This window comes from Megalops cyprinoides, chromosome 15 (assembly GCF_013368585.1).
Source record: "Megalops cyprinoides isolate fMegCyp1 chromosome 15, fMegCyp1.pri, whole genome shotgun sequence".
NCBI classification, from domain to species: domain Eukaryota; kingdom Metazoa; phylum Chordata; class Actinopteri; order Elopiformes; family Megalopidae; genus Megalops; species Megalops cyprinoides.
The window spans coordinates 32,094,819-32,107,180 of record NC_050597.1 but is presented as its reverse complement, the minus strand read 5'-3'; the positions used below and the strand labels follow the sequence as shown (position 1 = coordinate 32,107,180).

The 12,362-nt window shown below is 40.3% G+C and overlaps 1 protein-coding gene across 1 annotated transcript in view; it reads right to left on the bottom strand.

Moving 5' to 3' along the window:
* The window catches only part of LOC118789671 (zinc finger CCHC domain-containing protein 24-like), a 68,469-nt gene extending 56,405 nt beyond the window's left edge, over positions 1-12,064 (bottom strand). The window contains exons 1-2 of the mRNA XM_036546176.1: positions 11,583-12,064; positions 5,559-5,759 (exon numbers count right to left, since the gene is read on the bottom strand). Coding sequence (XP_036402069.1) covers positions 5,559-5,759; positions 11,583-11,819 — 438 coding nt within the window. The 5' untranslated portion in view covers positions 11,820-12,064. The remainder of the gene's footprint in view (positions 1-5,558; positions 5,760-11,582) is intronic.
* Between the last annotated feature and the right edge of the window lie 298 nt (positions 12,065-12,362).

Here is a 12,362-nt window from a genome sequence, read left to right as displayed (position 1 = left end):
CATTTCTGAGCAAAGGCCCAAATAACACATATGTCCTGTCTGTAAGGGACAAAATTGAGGATGTTGAGAAAAAATTCATTCTGTGCAAGGCAAAACTAGAGGGTGCAGGACCCTTCTACTTGAAGAACCACCAAGAGGTTGAGAATCTTTACAAAAAGCGACTAAGAGAATATAAATAAGTTTACATGCATTTAATAATGGGCGACATAATTAGTTTATATGGTTCTTGGGCAACCCAGATTAATGAAATGTTTAATTGGTTTGATATTGATATTGATTGATTTTAAAGACTTGGAATTTGTTACATATTGTAGAAAGTAGTTTTAAAAATGTTTTTTTACATCTAGTTAATACTACATGACGCAATTAGTTTGAATGACACTACACTCTGAATGAAATAATTAATCTATTTTAATGGCTTGTTGCTTGATTTTAGTGGTTTGGTATATGTTATTGACTCTTTACCTTCAAATAAAACTTATTTCAATGATTTCTAAATATGTTTTATTAAATAAACAATCATTTTTGCATAATAAAAAAAACAATAAAATGTATTGTTATGAGCTTATTTGGAACAGGGGTGTGCTTAAAGGGTACAAAATGTACCCATTAAGCACAGCCGGATTTAAAGATGTATATCTTTAATTTAAATTACAAAAGCATTTAAATTAAGTTAAATATTATAGTATGAGAGATTAATATTTTATTTTAACATAACTTCTCCTGCTGAAATCAATGTCTTGTGCTCTAAAAATGTCTCAATGTAGATTTTGGTGAGCTTAATAGGTAAACTTACCTTACTGTATATAGTATGGTGTTCGCACAACGTCCAAATCACATAACGTCCTATTTCACAGAAGGTATCGTGGATGTTAAGTGACACGTGGCTGTATTATTTGTTAATAAAAATCATTTTCCAAAAGCTTTGGGGTGTTTTATGCATATTTGTAATCCCAAGGGGTTTGGTTGAATGAGGTCCTATCAATGCACTTTTTGTGACAAAATAACAGCAATACAATAACACAATACAACATGGCATCATTGCAGCTAGTATCCTCCCAGGGTGACAAACTTAGCTAGGGTCGGTCGAAACAATTAGAGTCCTCCATTCGAGTCCCAAAGCACGAGCTTGGTGATCACCAGCTACTTTCCCATCACCGTGACGTTCAACTGGTGTGAGTGAGAGGGATGTCAGGCGCCCAAGCTGAGACGGTATATATTTCCATTTTAACAGTGCAATTAAAAAGTATAAATATAGTACAAGAATGTGCTGACAAAATGTATTTTGCAGTTTGCCTTTATTGATAGCCTACATTTAGCAAAAAACAAAAACAATATCCGAATCCCAAAATTGAAAACCGAATACCTACCCAACGAACGAATATCCGAATAGTCGGATCCAGCCCTACAAGGCCCAGTATCAGACTTCACACACAGTGCACAGAAATGAACACTGGTAAGAGTAGACGCCAACATGGAATTTTTGCAAAGGTAAAATACCCCATGCAGGTACGGGACACATAATGCAACACACAATTCAGTAAGCACAAAACAGCCCCAAAGGCTCAGGACTACCCACAATGCATTTCAGGCCTATTGATGTCATTATTGTAACTGTAATCAGCTGGTTTGAGTGACATTCCCATTCATGATATCAGAGCATAGATATCTTCAGGTGTTGAATGCTTGATATAACACTTGAACACTGATATTTCACTTGATATGGTCCATCTGGAAACATGAATCATGCCTATGTATTGCTAACAATAACACCACTAATCAAAACATACTAACTGTAATATTTAAATGTTACTTCTAACGTAATACATTTTCTTTTTTATTTTAGAAAGCTACATTGTGCAATAGTTTTTTCAATAACTACTTATTGAGTGACTATCTGAAGGGTACACTTTAATTCAGTGCTATTATATTCAAATAATTTCATTGACACAATTTCATTTAAAACTGCACATAAGCAGCTGCAATATCTAAAAATACCAAAAATCTGTTCATTGTTGATTACTCAAATCCTTTTACTATTTAAGCAATATTCATGCAACCATGCAACGGAAAACCATGCAATGTAATTACATTTACAAGTGAAGCAGTGTAGGAAAAATGCAGTCGTATAAATAAATAAGCTACAAATTGAAAGTTAACAAGCTCTGCTTCATGACTGGAGTTTCCACTGAGCCAAGTCATCTATTATAAAATTTTAGCAGGTGAGTGAGATTTACCTAATGAGTTACAGACAACCAAGGTGCAGTGGTTAACAGGGCACTAATTAAAAGAACAAAAGAATCTGAAAGTAAATGTACAAAATAGATTTATTCTTAAAAGGCGAGTCTTCCTTCCTACCCCATAGATGTGAGCTAGAAAGATCCCCTGACAATCAGAGAAGTGTGGTTGCCAAGTGAGTTCACAGATGATGTTTCATGTCTGATAAACAAACCACAGAACTCAAACAACCATATACAATACCAAAATAAATGCTGAGCTCTTGGTCCCTTTGTTTCTTCATTGAGCCACTTCCAAACTCCTTTAGGCTATGCCAAAAAACAACTGGAGTGGATTACTCAGGGAAGCTTTGAGATCCAAATCTGGCAACCTTGATGGAATATTCCACACATGCTTCACTGAGAATAGCAAGGCAGGGTTTTGAGGGCTGCAGTGAGATATACTACACTTCCCACACTTAATTTGACATTACTGAAATTACAGTAATAGTGAAAGATTACAGCAAGCTGTCAATGAGGCTTAAGCACCGCGGGCCTGGCTCAATATGATAAGTCTCCATAGTGTACTGTTCAATTCCACATCTGTAAGAAAGACCCCATCTGTGCGATCTGTACCATCACACTAGTGAAGGAGAGCCCTTCCTGCTGCAGTCTTTAACCCTCGTCTGTGTAACAAAAGCAAACCAACACTGAGCAAGAACCTTTAAGGAATCTCATTACAACAAACAACAAACAACAAGCGACCCTCCCCGTTGGTGGAGCTGTGGAAACATTTTATCATTTGGCTTACAGATCGTTTACAGATCCATATGGAGTCCCTTTCCCCCTTTCATAAAGAGAGGTTTATCATTTTAATCCAACATCTGGCTCTCATTAGCACTTCGTGGTATGCTGAGATGGGGCGAGGTGGACACACTGGCCACCACTGGCCTATAAACACACACACCTTTAAATCAAAGATTTCACAAAAAAATACACAAAAATACGACTTTATGGAAACCCTGCTGCCTTTCACACACACAAAGATCTACTGCTTCTATCTGCAAGACTAATGCTCAAGATGAGTCCAGAGTACGAAAGACAAGATGAGACAGCAATGAGAGTGAAAAGTGTGTGGCTCTGTGCATCGAATTAAGCATGCCCAATGGCATTACGGTAATTCCAGTAAACACGGATATTAAACCAACAGTAAATCCAGAGGTGAGATCCTTAGAGATCACGTGATGGAACTATTCAGAGAGTCCCACAGTGCACTCAGTATCAGTGCTGAAAATAATCATGTTTCTCACCTTGTGCAGAGCTTTGGAGGCAGGTTGGAGGCTACAGGATAACACTGATATGAGTTTTTCTCTAAATGAGTTCCAGCTGGTACAGCAATCCTGCAGTCCACTATGGTCACACCTATCACCGTTAAAGAGGGGCGAGGTCTGTTTTTGGAAATTAGCTGGGGTTTATCCCATGACGATCATTTCATATGCATGCCTGATGGGGGATGATGTTTTCTCAAATTTTTCTAGAATATTATTCAGATGGAAACCCTGGGAATTTGTTTAGTGGGACGTCCAGGGCTATCTAAGGAATGCTTATGTCCACACAACTTTACCAGGGTTTAATTTGTCTCATACTCTAACCCTAAGTACCTTTTAAAGCCTGTGCACCTTAGACAGCAGACACCATGGATACTGATGATGAATAAATATCATACATTTCAATACCTTGAAAACAAAATCTTCAAATAACTCATATTTCTAGCTTGCTTTTTACTTACTTATCTCAAGTACACGAGTGACAGATAATTACTTTCTCAAGTAGTTATTTATTTAGAAATATCTCTTAAACTTTCACAGAACACATATTTGCAATACAACACATGGTTTAAGGCACAGGGTTTTGGTGATAAAACTGGATATTCATGTCTTTCACATGAATGCTATTAAATACATCCATGAAAGATGCATATTCAACATTTTCTAATAATATCATGTTTAGATATTAGGATTCATTTGCCACATGCCAGTTTTTAAACATTTCACTGTACATGCCATTAAGTCGCAAAGTAGACAGCCTCAATATTATCAACTAGAGCAGTATTTCCCAAAGACTGGGTCCCGACCCACAGGTGGGTCACAGGAGATTTTATTTGCGTCGTCAACTAAATTTGCAAAATTTCTTCCATGGCCCACCAATCACAACCTTTCGCACGTACGATCAGACTGGTGTGATCAGCCGTTTAGCGCGTATGCTAAAACCAGTGCAATTAGAAAACTAGATTGGAAAAATTCTAACTAATTTCAGCTTTGACAAAACAGCAATTTAACATTAAAAAATATGATGAAAACTTGATATGATGAATAGGGTGAAAACTATGAGAAGCTTAATAATGCTTGTAGCAAAGGGTGAGAGCAGTCACCCCACCTGGCCTCAAACCCGGGTCTACGGGGTACCAAACATGCAACTTTGACCGCAACACCAAAGAGCCAGGCTCGTTGGTATGGCAGTCAGAGCGCATACTCAACCATAGGGACGGCACTCTGTCACACTGCCCTCCCCTTCGGGAAGCACATATTCAACCGTAGTGACGGCACTCCATCACACTGCCCTCCCCTTCGGGAAGCGTGCCCATGCGCTTCCCGCACCAAGGCGTCCTTCACGCATCCCCCACGTACTTCTCTCATCCCAGGGCGCCCCACTTACTGGTGCTTCACCCATCTCTGGGGTCCCTCACACACTGGGGTCAACCGAACCTGGGGGCCCCTCGTACAGCTCACACACACTGGGCATACCTCCGATGGCCTCGCGGCAAGCCATCCCGCTCTGACACCATTTGTAGAGAAGGGCGAGAGCAGTCACCCCACCCGGCCAGGTAAATAGCACATAATGTGCCTAATGAGATTTGGCATGGAATAGACCTGATGTGGTTAACAAATTGATTGTTGACCGTTTGAATTGATTGATTGACTGTTTGATAACAATAGCTGCACTTAAACACAAGCCTACTTTGTATGAATGTGCGTGTGTGTGTATGTGTGTGTGTGTGTGCTTTCCTTTATTATCACAGACCAGTTCTGAGCTGGGAATGTTTACTGTGAAATCCAGTAGTTTCAGCTCACTCCATACGCAGAGCAGAGGTTATGTAATGCTCTGAGCGTCCTTGGCGCTTGGCCTGCTCAATTAACTTTGACACACATGTGACAAAACACAGAGGCCATCTGTTTTAAAAGTAGGTCAGGAGGATGCCGTGCTGTACCTTCACCCACCCCCACCTCCCTCACAGATCCCTGCAGACCCCCAAGGTCCCTGTGCGTGCAAGCCCCATCTCACCTGGGGGCAGTCTTTGATATAGTGTCCCTTGTTGAAACACAGGTGGCACAGGTAGTTGGGCGGGGGCCTCTTGCTGGACTTGCGTGGCTCTGAGGAGAGCGAGAGGTCTGAGAAGTGCTCCGTCAGCAAGCTCAGCCCGTCCACAATGTTGTTGAGGGAGCCGTACGGGGAGGAGTTCTTGTACAGACTGTTGCTCAGCACCTGCAAAGCAAGTGAGAAGAAGACCCTTGCTGGTGTCATCAGCAACATTTCAAACATAAAAAGCACTTCTTTCATGAATGAAGTCTAAACTAGTGTTATTGCAACAAAGCTGAAAGTTTACACTGTAAGGACACAATGCATGCAGTCTGCCACAGCAGATCACCTCTGTTGCCAGAAACATACAGCAATGGTTTAAGGATTATCAAGTGCCCTAGCTCTATATTTCATTACTGTGCTGTCCATGTGCATCTGTAAGTTGGATGAAGATGAAATGGGTGATTTTTGAGTTGGAGTTATTAGGTGAATATGGCACATCGCTCTCCCATCTGGTGTCTGCACTGTGTCTCCAAAAGACCAGCTTATTAGTGCAATGCCCAGCAAAGATGAGAGGCACTTCATCTTAATCTGCTATGCAGATTTACCTATACACTTAAAGTTGGTTTCTGGTTTAACAGAAAAGTGAAATTCTTTTATTTCTACAACAAAATCAAAGTAAGAAGGCATCTAACACCAGCAGCTTGTGTTGATCTAAGAGCAGAGTGGCATTGTTTATGTTTGTTTTTACAGGAAGGATGGGTCTTTCCAAAAGCAAATTCATCAAAATTCGACTGGATCACGATTTTTCTCTAAAACAGTAAAGGTGTTATTAAACACAGAGGCCACACCACACACAGCTCATGGGTTCACTGGGGAAGGATGGAAAGTGTCAACGAAAATGACCCCACAAAAACAGAAAGAGGGCCATCCTTAAATCACCACTCACAAAGACGATCTCAATGCGCTTCTGCAGATGTGCGCCGAGTTGCCCCAGCCCCTCCCTCCCATGAGAGGAACAGAGTGCTGTTTTCATGCCTTCTTTTTGGTATCAGCTACTGCCATCATTATTTATTTATTTATTTATCTACTTAACATCAGTGTATGTTTTTCTTTTTTACTGTTTGTTTTTAATTATTATGTTCTTAGATATGTTTCTTGTTCTCTGTAGCTGTCTTACCCTTTTGATTGCAGCATGGGTGGAAGCCCAAGCCAAATTTCCCCAGTGTGGTACAATAAAGTGAATTTTGATCTTTTTGTTCTATTGCCATTCTGCCAAACAGTTGGCCCTATTGTGCCAGGGACAGGATTAGGGTTAGGGTTAGCTGTGCCATCGAGAGTGAGCAGCGATGCAGTAATGTGCACCACTTGAATGTATTTTAAAGGCCAGGGAGAGATACGGGGGTCCGGCGCAAGCACCACACACTATGCACTTCTGTGATTGAACAAATCTGTCATACCGCCAACTCTAGACACACACAATCTCCCAGATGATGGAAGTAGTCCCATGGAATTATAGCAATGGAGCTGGGTTCATCACTGAGGGGTTGCAGGTTTGAATGCTACAGTATGTAGGCCACTGCCAACCTTTTCGGTGCCACTTAACCCTTTCGCGTGTACAGTCACACCGGTGTGATTAGCCGTTTAGCACGTATGCTAAAACCGGTGCAATTAGAACACTAGACTGGAGAAATTCTAGCTAATTTTAGCTTTGAGGAAACAGTGATTTAACTCTAAAAAATATAGAAAATGCTAACTGAAAACTGTGAGAAGCTTAATAACGCTAATGAAAACACAACAAACCATGTAACGTAACACGCGCGCTACATAGCACAAACAATACGTTACATGCGAAAGAGTTGTTAAGGCACTAGGTTTCTTCCCGTATTTTTTTCCCTTTAGTCACATCTGATGCGGGAGCACACCTCCCAGTTTGCCAAGGCCATGTGAAATGCTTCTAGGGGAAAAACGCCACTCGTATCTACTCGATGCTGATATCACAGCAACAGCACCATGCTGCTTCCATGTGGTAGACAGAAACACATGGCTACAAAAGAGTGAAAACATATGCTATCAATGCGATCATTTATTAAGTGTTTTGTATTTATTTATATTTATATATTTAAGTATATTTTAAACTGTGAACAGTTAATATATTGTTCAATTTCAAGTTCAAATTTGCCTCTTAGCAATAAAAAGCTGTTCTTTAATGTCGTCGACCGTCATTTTGTTCTTTTTTTTAAGTATCGGTTCAAGCACCGTTTGGGCACCAGTACCATTTTAAAAGTATCGCTTTAGCACCGGTATCAGAAAAAACCCAAACGATACCCAACCCTAGTTACAATCTGTTCTAAAATAACACTGGCAATCTACCTTTGATCAAGTTAGAGTACACCATACAGTAGTTTTGTAACCTGAATCACTACATGGAACTCATTTCCTATTACAACCACAAAACAGGGTTGCCAGATTTTTCAGATCTTATCCAAATTGAGTGTTTTTTTTAAACCCAGATACTGTTAACTCCAATACATATTCACAGGGAATCCCCTGATTTGGGATCTGGAAATATAGTTGCAATCCTACACAAAAAGAAATAGCAACTGAAGTTATTTTATAGCTGACATGTACATCATACATGAGCTTACAAAATAAATAAATACAGCATTTCACAAGAACATATTAGAGATACAGCATGTGTAAGCAGCACACTAACCTACAGCATCGATAATGTATTACCTCTAACAGTGGCATGTGTGGGAGAGATCATGTGATTGTCCTGGTTGCTGAATAGCTGTCTATTCCTGTCTGTGAATATGATAACTTGAATTTGGATCAATGTTGGTGAAACAATGCTGACAGAACGGGAATGGCTTTATCAAAATGCATTAGTGCAACATAATGCTGTGTAATCCTGCACAGGCACTTTAGTGTGTAATCTAGAAAATCTGCTCAGATTACACCTCTGATCCAGCGCACGGCCATTTAGGACTGCAGGAATGGCGCCCAACAGGGGAACAGGCCAGGCCACGGTTGTCGTGATGATGAACCCTGTCCGAGGCTGAATGGTGATTGGCCCATTCATCCGAGACGTGCGCGCCATGCGTGACAACCTCATGCTAGTAGCAGTCAGACAAACAGCAAAGCACTTCCAGCACAGTGCATCAAACCAAGCACGCACAGCTCAAAACACCACCTGCATTTTATACGATGACAGCTGCAGGTAAATGCAATCATGTGTTCAGCTACATTTTAGCTAATGGAAATGAACATTCACTGTTCTGAACAGAAACATATGCTATCACTGGTGCTGACATCAATGACTGGCAACAGTGCTGTCACTATTTAAAGAAAGCTATTCCCTAATGCTGCCTGTCAGCCACAGAAGAACCACATCCTATCAGCATATCACCTAAAAAAAACATCAACCAACACAGCACCTAGAGAAAACTCCATATACCAACACAAAAGCAAAATAGGAAACTCATCCACAATCACAACACCTACAGAAAAAAGACAGCTCTGCCAGCACATCATCTAGAATAAACACATCTACCAACACCTAGAGAATAAAATACTTCTGCAAGTACAACTTCAACAAAAAACACATCTACCAGCACACCTAGACAGAAAATATATCTACCAACACAACACCTAGACAAACTGTCTTCAGACAAAGAAACACACTGCTGGATCTTCATCTGGCCCACAATCTACATCTGTTTTCATAACACGAGCAACACTCTTATAAAACACAGCAATCACATAACTCCCAAATCTGGGAACGAATATCAATGTCATATCAAGTCTGGTCATATCCATTAATCATCTGCTATTATTACAGTGGCTGTGATCATGAGAGACAACACCAGTTATCATACCCAACATCAAATCTAAAATGCAGGGTGGAGAATGCGCAATTACAATCAATCAATCAATCAATTAATCAAGTTTTATTTGTCATAGTACATTTTTACAAATTTGGAACTTTGGAAGGGTACATTTGCACTGTACAACTGTGCACTTTTCAGAAGAAATCAAAAAACCTGAAAACTCACGCTAATTGGGAAATAACTGGGGAATTATTCCCTGATCCTGGAAAAGGAAGCTGAGAGACAGGATTGCCAGATTTTTCATATCTTACACAAACCTGAGTGTTTTTTTTTTTTTTTACTGTTAACTCAGATATATATTCACAGGATATCTCCCTAGCACAGGATCTGGAAATATTGCTACAATCATCCACAAAAAGAAACAGCAGCTGAAGTAATTTTACAGCTGATGTCAAAATCACATGTGAGCTTACAAAATCAATACATTCCTGAATGAATTAACATCTCATTTTAGGCATGAAAACATTTTTCCTGGGTGCTTTCCCATTGACTGGAATTGGATGTGACTCAGTATCTGCACCCAGTGTGAGGCTATCCCATAGTCTTCCAGTGGCAGGAGCTAGACCTCTGTGAATCACTCCATTCAGGTTATAAAAACCTGCAGGGAGGCTTTTCAGCCACTAAGTGCAACGCCGCTGACCACCAACACCCAAAACACTGCTCTAACACATACCCTGACTGGAGCTGGTATAACAATCTCCAAACACCATTATGAATGTGCACTATACTTATGGGTGTTAAACTTGAATAAGAAAATCTAAGGTTGTTTTACAGAAATGCTTTCAGCTAATATAAATAGTGTGCATAATACGTGATCATATATGGTTTTGTCAATGTAATGTTGCATTTTATTTGGAAACTTTTTTCATTTTTCATGACATTATTGGTAAGAAATGCTATTTCTTTTATGTTAGACTGTTTTTATTCCATTGGGTGTTAATGTAGAGAATTAGACTGACTTAATCAAAGGAATTTTATTCAGTAATAAGACAGGAACCAATATTTAAAAACAAAAACTAATCTTATCTTTCAGTGCTTGTCGCATGCTGTCGACGAACCATCGAGCCTCTTTCCCGTACACTGGCGTCGCGTACAGTGCTGGCAGATCTAACATATGTTGTAATTAGACTAAAACCATTTTGTGCACGGGACGATTCATCAGCATGCTGCCCACAATCGCAGACGCTTCGTGCTGCACGTTCCAGTTCATTCACCACTACCGCCTCCACACTTTTTATTACTATTAACAAGCCATTTACAAGTCTGTTCAGTAGTATTCTCCTCAGCATGGAAATCATCTACATAGATACCCAAAGCTACCACACGGGAAATTCGACTAATTCGAAATTTCGTCACTAAGTATTTTGGCCTAGGTTATGGGGGTCACTTTCTAAGAACTGCGTGTGTCTACATGTCTAGACCTGAATGTACTCCAAGTGCCTGCGCTTCTTATGACAAAATTTATCGACTGGCTATCAGACATAAGTTTTTTTAAATCACTCTGCGTCTGCGACACTTGAGTGAGGTAATTTGCTGTTTACCTTCCGCTCATGACCAATTGCTTACTTTGGGAAATTAGGTCAATGGTAAATAATTTTAACGTGATGTATGTTCAAGATATAAAAGGATCACTCTAAATTTTTTATCGTACAAAAGTGCATGGTTACGCTGCTAAACAATTCGAAAATTCGGCAGCCCTCTGTGTCTGTTAGGGCCAAAATAATTTGGGGCAAAACAACATTTACAAGTCTGCAATTGCAATCGCATTAAATACAAGTTGCTTTCCAACAGAGCGTTTAGCTATCATTATTCATGATAGGCCTATACGAGCAAACACGACAAGAATCTGTTACACTTACATCAATTGACATTTTGCGATTCAACAACCTTTTAGTTCTTATTCCGAATATCATGGCGGATCTGTCATCAAAATCGCAAAGGCTTGCATCAACCATTCAACAGGCGGAATTATCTGACGATGTCTGAGGGTAAACATAACCGGGCTAACGTGGCATTTAGCCTACATTTTTTTCGTCACGAATCCAGCAGCAAATTTAATTTACGCCTGAGGCAACGGGGAATGTGGAAAAAAGAAACCATCATAAAACTCTCTAACCTCATTTCTTTGGAGCTGAAAGAAGTTGTTGAGATAGTTGGAATTAAGAGCGGAGGTGAGCTCAGCTGCCGGAGGCTTGGTGCAGTTCAGATCCGGATGGGAAGAATTAGGCTCTGGTCTGAAGGCGTCAAAGGCAGTGGTCTGGTGGGTGTCTTGTAAAGAAAGATAAACCCAGTTTAACAGCTGCGCGGGTTGGTACACCGAAGCACTGGTGTCTATAGCAGACAGCAAGCTCATCTTTGAAAGGCTGCTCGCGTCGCCACCGTTACTGCTGGATATATCTCAACTTCGGATCTTGCTTTAAGTTACTTCAGTCTACCGTTGGCTTTCCCCTCCCCAAAAGTATTTTTTTTCCTTCCCTCACGGACCTTATCCACTTGCAGGGATCCTAGACCATACTTTATGCTTACGCAAAAGCCATGGCTGTATCATGACAGTATAAAAGTTTTTAACCACAGCCGAAGGTCCGCTATCTCCCTTTATCTGCGCTACAGCATCTAGCACCTTATTACATATTTTGCAGAAAAACGGAGTACGTCACAGTTCATTGGAAGCAAATAGGAGCACTGTTTTTTTTCTTATTTGCATAGTTATTTATTCATTCTCCACATGACTGGACGCCTACTTGCATATTAACAACAACGTCCACCCTTGAACGCAGGAAGCCGTTTGGTTTAGTTAATGAATATTTATGAAACAGCTGATCACAGCATCGCCGCGACTAACGCCGTGCAAAAAAGGATAACACAAGTTAACAACGGGAACACAGCTGCTACAATA